Source organism: Peromyscus leucopus, chromosome 5, assembly GCF_004664715.2.
Source record: "Peromyscus leucopus breed LL Stock chromosome 5, UCI_PerLeu_2.1, whole genome shotgun sequence".
Classification (NCBI taxonomy): Eukaryota; Metazoa; Chordata; class Mammalia; order Rodentia; family Cricetidae; genus Peromyscus; species Peromyscus leucopus.
The window spans coordinates 44,589,473-44,603,305 of NC_051067.1; the positions used below are offsets into that span (position 1 = coordinate 44,589,473).

At 35.2% G+C, this 13,833-nt stretch overlaps 1 protein-coding gene across 1 annotated transcript in view; it reads left to right on the forward strand.

Annotated features, from left to right (window-relative positions):
* Cdk13 (cyclin dependent kinase 13) overlaps window positions 1-13,833 on the forward strand; it is a 106,134-nt gene that overhangs the window by 35,560 nt on the left and 56,741 nt on the right. The window contains exons 2-5 of the mRNA XM_037206459.1: window positions 3,413-4,069; window positions 7,603-7,773; window positions 9,128-9,267; window positions 11,301-11,471. Coding sequence (XP_037062354.1) covers window positions 3,413-4,069; window positions 7,603-7,773; window positions 9,128-9,267; window positions 11,301-11,471 — 1,139 coding nt within the window. The remainder of the gene's footprint in view (window positions 1-3,412; window positions 4,070-7,602; window positions 7,774-9,127; window positions 9,268-11,300; window positions 11,472-13,833) is intronic.

Here is a 13,833-nt window from a genome sequence, read left to right on the forward strand (position 1 = left end):
TTGGCATACCTCTAAGCTAGTGAAAGTCCTAGAAAGAATGAAATCTAACTTAGATGGTTCAGAAGACTTTAAAGAGACCACAGAGGTGATGCATATTAAGGGAGCTCACAAAGAATGCTTAGTTAGAAGTAATAGGGAACCTTGAAACGACAAGAGGAGTGCAATACTGTTGGGGCTTGATGAGAGCTGCGGAGAAGAGGATATGTTGCAGTAGCTGTGATGGCGGAGAGGACAGAGCTGCCTGAGTTTGTGTGTGTTCACCAAGTACAGTGTTCAGAACTGGATTCTTGCAGAGTCTCTGTGATATAGTTGGAATGACCAGCATACCGTGCTCTCTCCCTTTAAAGCGGTGGTTCTTAACTCATGGGTTGTGGCCCCTTTGCCAAACTTCTATCTCCTATTACAATTCATAACAGTAGCAAAATTACAGTTATGAAGTAGCAATGAAAAGAATTTTACAGTTGGAGGTCTCCACAACAAGAGGAAATGTACTAAAAGGTTGCAGCATTAGGAAGGTTGAAAACCACTGCTATAAGGGACATTTAAATAAGCCTAATTAATAATGAGCACTAGCCTGTTTTGCAATTCTGGTTTTACTTGAATTGTATAAATTTGGGGAAAGTTCTTAAAAGCATAAGATAATGTCTTTGTTTTTTAAAACATGTCTTTTAAAACTTCTATTTGTTTGTAATTGTGTGTGTATGTGTAGGGTATGTGCAAATGAGTGCAGTGCCCATTGAGATCAGAAGGGGATTTTGAATCTCCTGGAGCCAGGTGCCTGACCTTGATGCTGAACCTTTGAGAGCACTATCTGCTCTTAATCACCACCACCCCAAGCCATCTTGCCAGCTTCAAAAGAGATCTTTAACTTACTTAAAACAAATAATGAGCCGGGCAGTGGTGGCACATGCCTTTAATCCCAGCACTGGGGAGGCAGAGGTAGGCCGATCGTTGTGATTTGAGGCCAGCCAGGTCTACAGAGTGAGTTTCAGGACAGCCAAGGCTACACAGAGAAACCCTGTCTTGAAAAACCGCAAAAACAAACAAGCAGTGAATAGGTAATTTGTGTTCACTGTAGATTCAACATATAGAACTATCAGAAGAACCCATTTTCATTATGTTTACCTGAGTGAGTGAGAGTGTGTGTGTGTATGTGTGTGTGTGTGTGTGTGTGTGTGTGTACATTGAGATTAGAAGGCATGCAGAAATTGATTCTCTCCTTCTGCCTTGTGGGTCCTTGGGGCTTGAACTCTTGGTATTCAGATTTGGTGGCAAGTACTTTAACACTGAGCTGTCTTGTCAGTCCAAGAAAAGAATTTTTTTTTAAAATTTATTTATTTATTTTATGTGCATTGGTGTTTTGCCTGCATGTATGCTGCATGAGAGTGTCCGGTACCTTGGAACTGGAGTTACAGACAGTTGTGAGCTGCCATATGGGTGCTAGGAATTGAACCTGGCTCCTCTGGAAGAGCAGCCAGTGCTCTTAATTGCTGAGCCATCTCTCCAGCCCCCAGGAGAAAAAATTAAACAGACAAATTTTATTTCTAAGAAAGTATTTTAGTAAGATTGTTATAGTGTAGTTTGTTATAGGTTTGAAGATGCATTTCTTTTTCACCCTCACAACTATATGCCTGAAGCATTAGTAAAATGGTAATGCTTTTGGCAATGTATAGCAAAACTATTAGTAAAAATTACTTGAATTTTGTTTTTATATTAAATTTTAGCTTATCAAACTATGTTAGTTAGTTGTAAATAGTAAATGTATCACTGTAATTTACTAGCAACTTAGCAGAGGCTGAGAGTGTGTTGCATATACTTTTTTTATCTATATTAAATAAGTAACTAGAGTCATGGTCCTAGAAAATACATTGTAGAGAAATTGCTTTTTTATAAAAGCCTCTGTTATCGCCTGTGATGAGATGCCATCTCTATGTTTTCTCTTGCTGTTCATTGGTATCTATCTATCTGGTCAGGGGATACAAATGTGACTTATACTTGATTTGTTTGGAGCTCAGCCATCTGAAGAGAGAAGAAACAATTAAAATGTAGCCAAGTTTCTTAGTGCAGCATTTGTTTCCTATATAAAATTATGCAGGTTATTTTACAATCATCTTTCTTTGCAGTTAGTTAGCTGTTTTCATTCATTTCAGTGAATAATTGTAGGCTTATGTTTATTTTAATAATTGGTATGTACAACTACTTAATGTGTTAGAATATTTTTAAAACTAATGTTCTTCCTATTCTGAAATAATTGTATATATTTTTATGTAAGGCATGGGACTTGTATACAATGATAGCTCAGTGCTGAAACAAGTTAGGCCTTATTTCCACGTTTGTTTTGAAGGAATGAGGGAGAAGCTGGATTTTTATATCAATTTATCCTGAGCTTAGTAATTTTGTTTATATTCTAGAGTTATAGAATGTTTATAAAAATGTCTCTCCACATTGTAATAACACTAGCCATAAATAGAAATGTCCTATTCTTTTGTTTCTGCTAATTTTCACTATGGGTTCCTGGGATTTCTTGCTTCCTGTCATTTCCTCCAAGTTTTTTCAGTATAGTCTGCCTTCTTGGTAGTTTACTGTGTTAACCTGTCCTACTTTAGAATCATCATTTCTACCCAGATCTATAAAGAGCTCTCTTATCCTCTATGCTGTATGTTAAATTGTGCTAACCTGTCTCCTGTAGAGTTTAAAATTGTGAATTTAATACCTAGCATATGACTGTAAATTGTTAGTGAAGGCGCTAGAAAGGATTCCAGTTTAGATGCCAAGAGACTTTTTTTTAAGACTGCATTTCTAATACAGACATATTTTTTTCCAAAATATTTAGGGTGTGTACACATCTGAGTCTGTATGTATGTGCACCACCATGTGTGTGCAGGAGCCTGTGGAGGACAGAAGAGGGAGAGTGTTGGATCTCCTGGATCTAGAGTTAGGGATGTTTGTGAGGTTCCTTGTGGATGCTAGACTTTTAGTTGAAGGGATTGCAGAGGTGAGATAGAGGGGAACTTAGAATTCCTTGAAGTATCAAAAATAGGACTCATGGTGGTAAAGAGACACAATTTGTCCCAGGAAATGTGACCGAGGGAGGGGAGTGGGAGACTATCTGCTCCTGTCTTTGTTTGATCCTTACTGTCTGCTTCTCCTTTCTGAATTAGCAGTGATGGCCTGTTGCTACCCTAATTGTTCTATTTCTTACAGTGTTTTCTATTTTTTTTTTTTTTAATCCAGCCTTATCTTTGGGCATTATTAGGCCAGAGAAAAGGAATAACTTAATAACAACAAAACCCTTCAGAGATGCTATATTATTTTGAAATTAAGTAAATTTGTTTTACTTCAGAGATTTAAATTAGCACTCTATAAAGTTTAATTTGGTTACTGACTAAAAATGTTAATTATTTTTCACCAGACGCTCTGCCAAATCTCGAAGCAGAAGCCCGTATTCATCTAGGCACTCAAGGTCTCGTAGCAGGCACAGATTGTCTAGATCGAGAAGTCGTCACTCAAGCATTTCTCCTAGCACACTAACTCTCAAGAGTAGCCTGGCAGCTGAATTGAACAAGAATAAAAAGGCACGAGCTGCAGAGGCAGCAAGGGCTGCAGAGGCAGCAAAAGCTGCAGAGGCAGCCAAGGCTGCAGAGGCAGCTGCCAAAGCTGCGAAAGCCCAAAATGCATCTACCCCTACCAAGGGGAACACAGAAACTGGTGCCAGTGCCTCACAAACCAACCATGTAAAGGATGTGAAGAAACTTAAAACTGAGCATGCACCTTCTCCGTCAAGTGGTGGGACTTTGAAAAGTGACAAAGCAAAAACAAAGCCACCCCTTCAAGTAACAAAGGTAGACAATAACTTGATTGTAGATAAAGCCACCAAGAAAACAGTTGTTGGGAAGGAAAGTAAAGCTGCTGCTACAAAGGAAGAACCAGTGTCTACTAAAGAGAAAACCAAGCCGCTCACACCAAGCGTAGGAGCCAAGGAGAAGGAGCAGCATGTGGCTTTAGTGACTTCTACATTACCACCATTACCCTTACCTCCTATGCTGCCTGAAGATAAAGATGCTGAGAGGTAAGTGCCAACAGATTTGAAATTTGTCAGTAACTGTTCAAAGAAAAAAATGAAACTTTTAATCTGAGAAATGATTTAACTCTCTGACTTATCCTTCCCCAAAGTTAGTATAGAAGCTTTTTTATTTTGTTGTTTTTTGGGGAATGGGTGAGTAGGGAGGTTGAGCTGGCCTTGCACTATGTAGCCCTTGGCCGTCCTGGAACTTACTGTATAGAACAGGCTAACATCTTAGCTCTAGAGATCTGTCTGCATCTGGCTCCTGAGTGCTTGGATTAAGGGCATATACTACCACACCAGCTATAGCTTTCCCTACACTGTCTTGTAGATGAATTTCTGTAACCCCTGGCCTGTAAGGCCACCGATGGTTTTTTAAAGAATTCTTGCCACATGGGCGACAATTGTAGACGAATTTCTAAACAATCTTATTAAATAAGAAACACAGAGCCAAGTACAGAGGTATAAGTCATAGAGATCAGAGCAATAGCTGCCAACTAACTTTAGCTTACCACCTCTCTGTAGCTTCCCAAGAGAGCCTGAGCTAATGGCCGAGCAGTTTTAATTAATACAAACTTCTGAGTGATTATTTTATAAGCAGCTGCGGGGTCTGTGGGGCTAGACAGGACAAGAGAAAACTTCAGTTACACTATCTCTTGATTTTCCTTTTTCAGTGTTTCTTTGCTCCTTGAATGGGTTTATATGTTTTGTGGATATGAAATTTTCTTACTGCTACTACAGACATGAGTATGCTAATAATGTCTTTCAGCGATTGATTTAAGTACAAAAGTATATAAAGAGGAGGCATTCTTTTCAGGGAAGTGTTAAGTGATTAAATAAAAATGTACCGTGAAAAACAAAAATGGTTAAAAGTAATTACTTGTAGAAGATCATAGCTGTTGATAGTCTTAGATTTTCAGTTTTTCTGTACTCTATTCCATGTAGTTATATCCAAAAATGAGGATATTTATCCTGAGAAATCACAGATTAGTTATTTGAATTAAGTGACCTGATAGGATTTCACAAGATAAAGTTCCGTGCATCTCAGATACTATGATTATTAACTCTAGTATAAATCAAGATCGTGGGAAATATTAGCTACCTTAGATTAATGATATTTCATTTTTAAAAAGTAAAATGCAGAGTTACTAAGTAGAGTAGACCTTATGCTTTGAAAAGAACTGGTGTTTAGGTTTTTGTAAGCAAAGAACTGTTGCTCACAACAGTTCCTCCTTTTATAAGGGAGGAACAACTCCTCACCTCTACACCCCCTTTCATCAGTTTTAATGAGCATGGTAGTTTTATGTTTAAAAGTTTCTTTTTAGCAACCTGGTATGGATTTTTGTTGTTTTGTTTTTGTACTAAACAGGTATTAGTTGATATTGTCTTGTTGATGTAGGGAGATCATCTTTTCTGTTCTGTTAATGCTTCTAGGAACCTAAATATGGAAGGCATCTTTATGTACTTGTTATTCACTGGAAATTTAGAGATCATTTTAAAGAACAGTAATGGTCTGTATAATCTCAGTAGCCATGTTTTAAGGAGTGCTTTCCACCTTTACTTTCTTTAAGCATGCTTCTACTCATTCCTAGTTAACTGTTACATTTACATCCTTAAATAAATCTATCTATGAAAAGTTGTACATGTTTTTTTGATTTCATAAATCATATGTTGTGTTCTGTTGTTACTTTTATGTATTCAGGCATTTTAAAAAGCTAAATAAAATTAGTATTTATACAACCTTCTAGGGCAGTGGGTCTCAATCTTCCTAATGCTATGACCCTTTAATTCAGTTCTTCATGTTGTGTTGACCTCAACCACAGACATATTTTCAATGCTACTTCATAACTATAATTTTGCTACTGTTATGAATTATAATGTAATATCTATGTTTTCTGATGGTCTTGGATGACCCCCTGGAAAGAGTCATTTGACCCCCAAAGGGGTTGTGAACCACAGATTGAGAACTGCTAGAGTCAACAAATGCTAATATTTAATATCTTTCTATGCTCTTAATTTCTCTGTGTAAGGACAGTGTATGTGTATACACATTTTTTTTTTTAAATAAGTGGTTGCAATAGTTTTCAGTTTACTCATAAGTACTGCTAATGTAACTTAGACAGTTACAATGTTACTTACCCTATAAGTTGAAGACTGGATCTGTAGTCTTATATATGTCTCACCTCTGAATTTGTGTGATTATTTCTTCTTGATGACAGTTAAGTTGCTCTTCTTTAACCCTTCCATTTCCTATAAACCTAGAAATCAGTTGGATCTTGATTAGGTTGAGAACAAATACTGGTTTTGGCCAGAATATTTAGGACATGATTTTATGTACTTCTTCTATATGAGGAACAAAATCTTAAACTGTAATAACTTGGTTAAGTGATGACCAACCTTAAAACTTCTATGTAGAGGATACTTATGTCTACTTTAGGATATATTCCTGTAGGATAATACATTGGTTAGTTTGAAGACTTGTTTTCCCTGCACCCACTAATAAGATTACTAATTGTTACTATAATAGGAACTGCAAATGATGATTTTTGAATTTGATCATTCCTCTTAATAGCTGTTAATAAAGCTAACATATAAAAGACAGTTCTTCCTACTCCAACTAGTCCTCTTAATCAAATGGAACTTTTCCCCCTACATTATAATCAGTTATAGTCATCTGATCTGGGTTTGGCTGATAGGTACTCCTTTAAGCTCCTTTCACCTTTTTGCTGGACTGGTGCCTCCTTGAGTCTTAGTCAGTCAGATAGTGTATGTCAGACTCACTTTGTATCCTTCTCCCAGAATTGTAGTAAACTGTTTGTTCCAAAAGATAGATCATTACCATTGTCCATTGTGTTTTTTCTTTTCTTTTCTTTTCTTTTCTTTTCTTTTCTTTTCTTTTCTTTTCTTTTCTTTTCTTTTCTTTTCTTTTCTTTTCTCTTCTCTTCTTTTCCTTCTCTCTTTCCCTCCATCCCTCCATCCCTCCCTCCCTGTATCATGATACTCCTTCACTCCTTTTTTTCATTTACTGTGTTAAAGATCTTTCTATGTTAATCTGATAGTTCCAGCATGCTTATTTATAAAATAGATACATCATATATTTCTGCTATTAATAAGACACTTAGGTTTATAAAATAAATGTCAAATTTTGTAAGACAGAATATGACAAATTATATCCATTTAATAGAGATAAGACCAACAAATTGTATCCTAACAAAACTGCCAACTTATGTCTTCAACAGTATGGAATCATTATATTCTGCACTCCCTATTTACCTTGCATTTATTACAGTTAATTAGTATCAGTATATTACCATTATTAAAGTCTACATTTTATAGATTTCCATGGTTTTTACTTAATTCTGTATCATTTTTTCCTTCTTAAAAGTTTTTACTTAGTGATTGAAGAATAGTGCTCTTTTTAGCTGGACTTAAAGTGTGATATAGGAAATACAGCCTTTGCATGCTTAAAACATGACCATATTTTCAATCATATAACCAAATATTTGTGGTTTATGTGGTCCCTCCTTTCTTTTCTTTAGCTTAAGAGGCAGTATTTCTGTAAAAGCAGTTAAAAAAGAAGTAGAAAAGAAACTCCGATGTCTGCTTGCTGATTTACCGTTGCCCCCTGAGTTACCAGGAGGAGATGATCTTTCTAAGAGTCCAGAGGAGAAGAAAACAGCAGCTCAGTTACACAGCAAAAGAAGGCCTAAGTATGTGCTTGCTTTCTCCCTGCACTTAACTTGACTGGAAACAATATATCCTGGATCATTATAAACTTAGAAAAAACTAAGATTGAAAATGAAAAGTGTATTTTTATTTGAACATAAATGTACAGGTTGAGAGTTGTGAAACAAATTTTCACGAGTGGTATCTATTTGCTGTGACTAATAAAACCAAATGAAAATTTCTTACAGTTTGTATTTATTAATTTGGGGGTGTTTTATGTGTCAAAGATATTTATAGTTAGGATAGCTGGATAGCTAACTAATACAAAAACACTGAAATTGAGCAAAGTGGAAGACAGCATTTAGTGAGCTCAAAAAAAAAAAAAAATCAGTAATAGACAGTGTTTTTCTTTGCTTTTAATTACTTGTTTCACCCATATAACTGCATACATTCTTAATTTTCCAAGACACAGAATTTTTCAAAATGGAGCTTATATAGCTTTATGTTAAATACCTGATAGAGTTCTTTTCCTTGAAGCTAAGGAAAGTTTATCAAAACTGGTGCTCTTTTAAAAAGTATCTACTTAACAAAGGGAAAGTTTCAAACTTTGGGGATAGATTTGATTTAGTATTGCTCTTCAGGTAACGTGTAATTTAAGAATATGAGATCATTTTCTATTATGAGGAAAGAATGTTAGTCTGTCCTTGCATTCTTTTGCTACAATTCTTGAATTTCTGTGGTGGGTTAAAACACTACAAAATAACATCTTTTTAAAGAATTTGACTTTTGTCAGACCTGTTAATCTCTGCCCAACTATGGAATTCTGAGTCTTAATTTTATATGAATTAACACTTTCTGTACTTGTTTGAGTGAAATTTTTCAGTGTTTTTATGGTGGTTTTATGCTACTATGAGTCTCAATTTACAAGTAATTTTTAGTCATTTTATTTTGTTAGTGTTTGTTCCATTGTACTGTAACAGTTCCTTCTCTCTATACACGTATACACACACATTTATGGGAAGAGAGAGAATCATTGAATGGAAAAACAAAACTTTATGGAGACTGGGTAGAGAATCCTGACTCTTTCCTAGTAATGTTGTTTTTATCCACTTACTGAAAAGCTACATTTCTAAAAGCCTTTTAAAGAAGCACCGTTGCTTCTTTTCCCTCTTTTAAGTTTTAATCTACAAAAGAGTCAGTATGTAGGAATGGTAGGGTTTTTTTTATGAAAATTTATAATATCGACTAGTAATAACTTGTCTTACATGAATATTCACAAATATACAAGAATAGGGTGAGGTAACAGGTTTAAGATTGGGTGGGATTGATTTTGAATTATTAAACAGTTCATTCAGCTTGCTTGATTGTCTATAAAAACTTCAGAACTATATTTAATAGAATATGTGGGCCTCGCTATGGTGAAATCAAAGAAAAAGATATTGACTGGGGAAAACGCTGCGTGGATAAATTTGATATCATCGGAATTATTGGAGAAGGTACTTATGGACAAGTTTACAAAGCCAGGGACAAAGACACTGGTAAGAATGTTAAGTTTGGAGTGGAATGTGTTTGCTTTCTGTCTTTCTTCTAATGTACAGCTTTAAGAATTTCCAAAGAAGTAAAGATTCTTAGTGCTATTGTTTAGTCTTCATTTTATTCTGTATATGCATTTTCTGTATCTGTACATATGGGTACACAACAAACTTATAAAACTGTTCCTTCAGTATTTGTGCCATGCTGTGTAGTGGGGTTTAGTGATGTGTTCCTTTTGTGGTGAATAGTTATTAAACTCTTAGTAGCTAGACAAAAGTATTAGTAGTTTGTTTTTCTTTTTCTTTTTGAGGCAGGGTCTTTTTTTGGTTTTTCTAGACAGGGTTTCTCTGTGTAGCTTTGGAGCCTGTCCTGGAACTCACTTTTTAAACCAGGCTGGCTTCAAACTCACAGAGATCCGCCTGCCTCTGCCTCCTGAGTGCTGGGATTAAAGGCGTGTGCCACTACCACCTGGCTGAGGCAGGGTCTTAAGTATGTAGTCTAGGCTGCTTCAACTTGTGACCCCTGCCTTAGCTTCTTGAGGGCTGGTGTTATAGGCATGTTCCACCATGCTTGTCTTTAGGAGTAAGTTATTTTATATTAAGAATTATATAATCCTTTTCTTTTGGCCAACTTTGCTCAATAGAAATTACCCTTTGGACCAGATTCAGAAGCTTAAATTTTTCAGAACATTATTTTTTCAGAGCATAATCAAGAATCTTGGGGACAAGTTTTGAAAGACTCCTCCAAAGAAATAAAGTAATTGTATTAGAAGTCACATTATAGAAGTTAGACATTTCACTAAATAATGCATAGAGCTAGTTTTTTTTTTTTTTTTTTTTTTTTTTTTTTTTTTTTTTTTTTTTTTTTTTTTAAATTGGACAGGATTTCTCTGTGTAGCCCAGGCTGATCTCGACCTTAGAGGTCTGCCTGCCTCTGCCTCCCAAGTGCTGGGGTTAAAGGCGTGTGCCACCATTGCCCAACAGAACTAGCATTTTTTAAACTTAAGTTCATTTTTAACATGAACTATTATTAAAATTGACAGCTATTTGAGGTCATTAGTATATGGGAGAACACCTTGTGGTTAGAAACTAATGAAGGTAGTTAGAACATAGAATAACCATTGGTATTTGATAATATTGTATTATCAATAAGATTACTTATAACCGTCAGAAGCTTTAATGGTCAAAATACTATATTATAGGAAAATGTCATAAAAATGAAAAATAAATTTTAATCATTAAGAGCATATTTTTTTCCTTAGAAAATTTGTAAAATTAGTCCTTTTTTCCCATCTGTCCAAAGAAGTGGAATTTGCCTTTACTATAGTGAATTTTTTCTTATGCTGACTGATGCCCAGCCTACTAAGTCTATGCACATTCCCATAAAACAAAACATAATAAAACACCACAAAAATAAAACATAATAAATCTCCATAATCTAAAGCATTTCTTGACCTAAGCTTAACTTGTAATAACTTTGTGTTTGTATGTGTGTCTGATTAATTACATGATGTCTGATACAAAACTCACACATACCTAAATTTTGTGGCAATGTAGTATAATGGGGGGAAATGTATTTTGAGACAGTCTGAACCCCATTTTCATGACTAGATAATTGGTGAGTATGGACAAGAAATGTTGGAATATATTTTCAGAGAGGTGAGAGAGATCTAGAGAGTGTGAGTATGTATTAATATGAATGAATGAGTATCCTGGATGTATTGACCCTTCCCTCCTTCCCACAGAAAGAATGGTAATAAACCCACTCTTCACCATCTCTTTCTGTATCAAGAGAGTATAAAAAAATACAAACCTACCTCATCCTAACCAATTTGTGTTAAATGCAGTGTAATGATCCATAGTTTACTTGAGAGGTTAATTTCTTAAACTATAAATATTTGTTATGTTGGAAACTAAAATACAATTTGTGCATTATAATTTAAAAATGTAGGAATGGAAATTATAAGTAATTAAATTAAGAGAAATGTCATTTTTTTTTTTGCTAGCTAGTAACCTGCTTTTATTTAATTGTCTAATAGGAGAAATGGTAGCCTTAAAAAAAGTACGTCTGGATAATGAAAAGGAGGGCTTCCCAATTACAGCAATTAGAGAAATTAAAATTCTTCGGCAACTCACCCACCAGAGTATCATCAATATGAAGGAAATAGTGACTGATAAAGAAGATGCTTTGGATTTTAAGAAGGACAAAGGTATGTATTCCAATTGCAAGTTTTTGAGTTCATGGTATTTCCACCTTACTAGATGATGATCATTTGAGTATTGGGTAAATGAAAATGTTCTCTAATGTCAAACTATTGTAAAATTTAGTAGAGTTAAAGAATTACATTATTTACTTCAGTGGTTCTTGAGGTTCTTGAGTCAGCTCAACCAAGTACTGAATAGTAACACTTTTTCCAGCTTGGGTATATTTTTAATCTTTGTACTTTTCACTGATTAAGAAAAGATATTAGAGTATATTTCTATCACATTTTTACATTATGAATTCTGTGAATTCACAGAAAAAAATGTAAAGATGTAGCGGGGGATGTGTGCTCATGCATGTGTGTGATAGTCATGCCTGTGCCTATGTGCTGATGCCAGAGAAGATACCCATCACTGTCTGCTTTATTCCCCTAAGAATAGAGTTTATCACTGAACCTGGAGTTCTCTTGGTGGCCAACAAGCCCCACTGATCTTCCTGTCTCTGCATTTACTTAGAGTTGGGGTTATAGATGCATGTGACCATTCCCATGTGCCACATTTTTGATATGTGTTCTGTGGTTTTGAACATTAAATCCTAATGCTCACCCTCTGAACCATCACCTCAGCCTCCCTCTGGCACCTTTTGGCAGATGTGTTCCATATTGCAAAGTATGGGACAGCATTCATGAAATTGTTTTCAGTAAGTTGATATATGGTTGCTTTTAATTAAAAAAAAAAAATACTAAGAAAAGTTTGACTTTTATTAAAAGTAGTTGCCATAGGGCATACATTAAATCTAATATAAAGCAGAATAGTTGGACTGTGTCTTAGTTTCTTTTTGGTGCTGTAGTAAAATACTCTGTCTAAAAGCAACTTGGGAGTTGAGGGGTTTCTTTGATTTACATTTCCAGGTCATGGTCTGTCACTGAGGAAAGTCAGGGCAGGAACTCATAGTAGAAATAGGAGAGGAATGCTGATTGCTGGCTTATTTGCCAGCTCATGTTTACTAGTTATCTCATAAAGCCCAGGACCACCTGCCTAGAGATGGTACTGCCACAGTGGTTTGGGCCCACCTATATCTATCTGAAATATAGACAGTGCTCCACATGCATTCCCATAGGTCATTCTGGTCTAGGCAGGTTCTTAATTGAAGGCTTTTCTCTTCCTGTGCGACTCTGTGCTCTTATCAGTTTGACAATAAAAACCAATCATCACAATTACTTTATAATTGAAAATTGTACATAGTCTCTTTACTGGCTGCACATACACAGTCTTACTACTGTTCTGGGATGTACAGTTTTAAATATTTGATAGGTCATATGGTAATTATTTTGTATAACTCACCCTCTTTTTAAAAGTAGTCTGTATGTAGTGTAGAGATCAGAATCATTGTACCTGTTACGTCTTAAGATTTTTGTTGTTTGTAAAGCCTGTATTTCTTATTAACTTGACATTTGACATGCTTTGCCATCTTAACCTTACTTTATTGCTTCTGAATGTACAATAGAAAAGAAGGTACTTACTGGCTTGACTTTAGTTATAAAATGTCTCTGCAGACTTAATTTATTAGTGTTGTGACCTTATTAGTAAGGCATTTTATCTCTTCTTAGCCTGTTTCTTTCCATTCTAAAAGGGGACCATTATATCTCTTAACATTTAATAAATATTGGACTAAGGATCTTAACCATGAAGTAGAGTAGAAATATGATTTGTTTTGTCTTTATATACCACGTTGCAGACAGTGAGTGTATCTGTTCTTCCTCTAACATGCCCTGAGTGTCCTATTTTCATTTGTCACCTCCCTGCCTACTTCTCTAATCCTAATTTTGCTAGTTTTGATTATGCACTAAGTTTCAGTTACATTGGTCTTTGTGGTCCACAGACATGCCAGTAAACTTTGATGCCTTCAACTCATTACATGTGATACTTCAATTCATTACATGTGATACTTCTGTGTTAGTAATTCTAAACACACACACACACACACACACACACACACACACACACACACACACACCTTCACACCTTCACACCATATCCTGCAGAGTATGGTGTTATAGAATTGAAGTTTGAAAGACAAATTTTTGCTCTTGAATATTACTTTTCATTGGTGATGTCTCATTTGTTCAGTATTTCCAACTTCCACTAGGTAGGAACACAATTTAAAGTAACTTCCCCATTTAAAAAAGATTAAAAAAAATTCTCAATAACTAAACATAATTAATTAGTTTGTTATTATTTATTTATTTATTTATTTATTTATTTAAATGGGTCCTGCCTTGTTCTGGTGTGACTCTATACCAAACACAGCCAGTACAAAATTTGTTAAAATGGTTAATTGTTGAGTGAATAAATGAGCTTTACTTTATA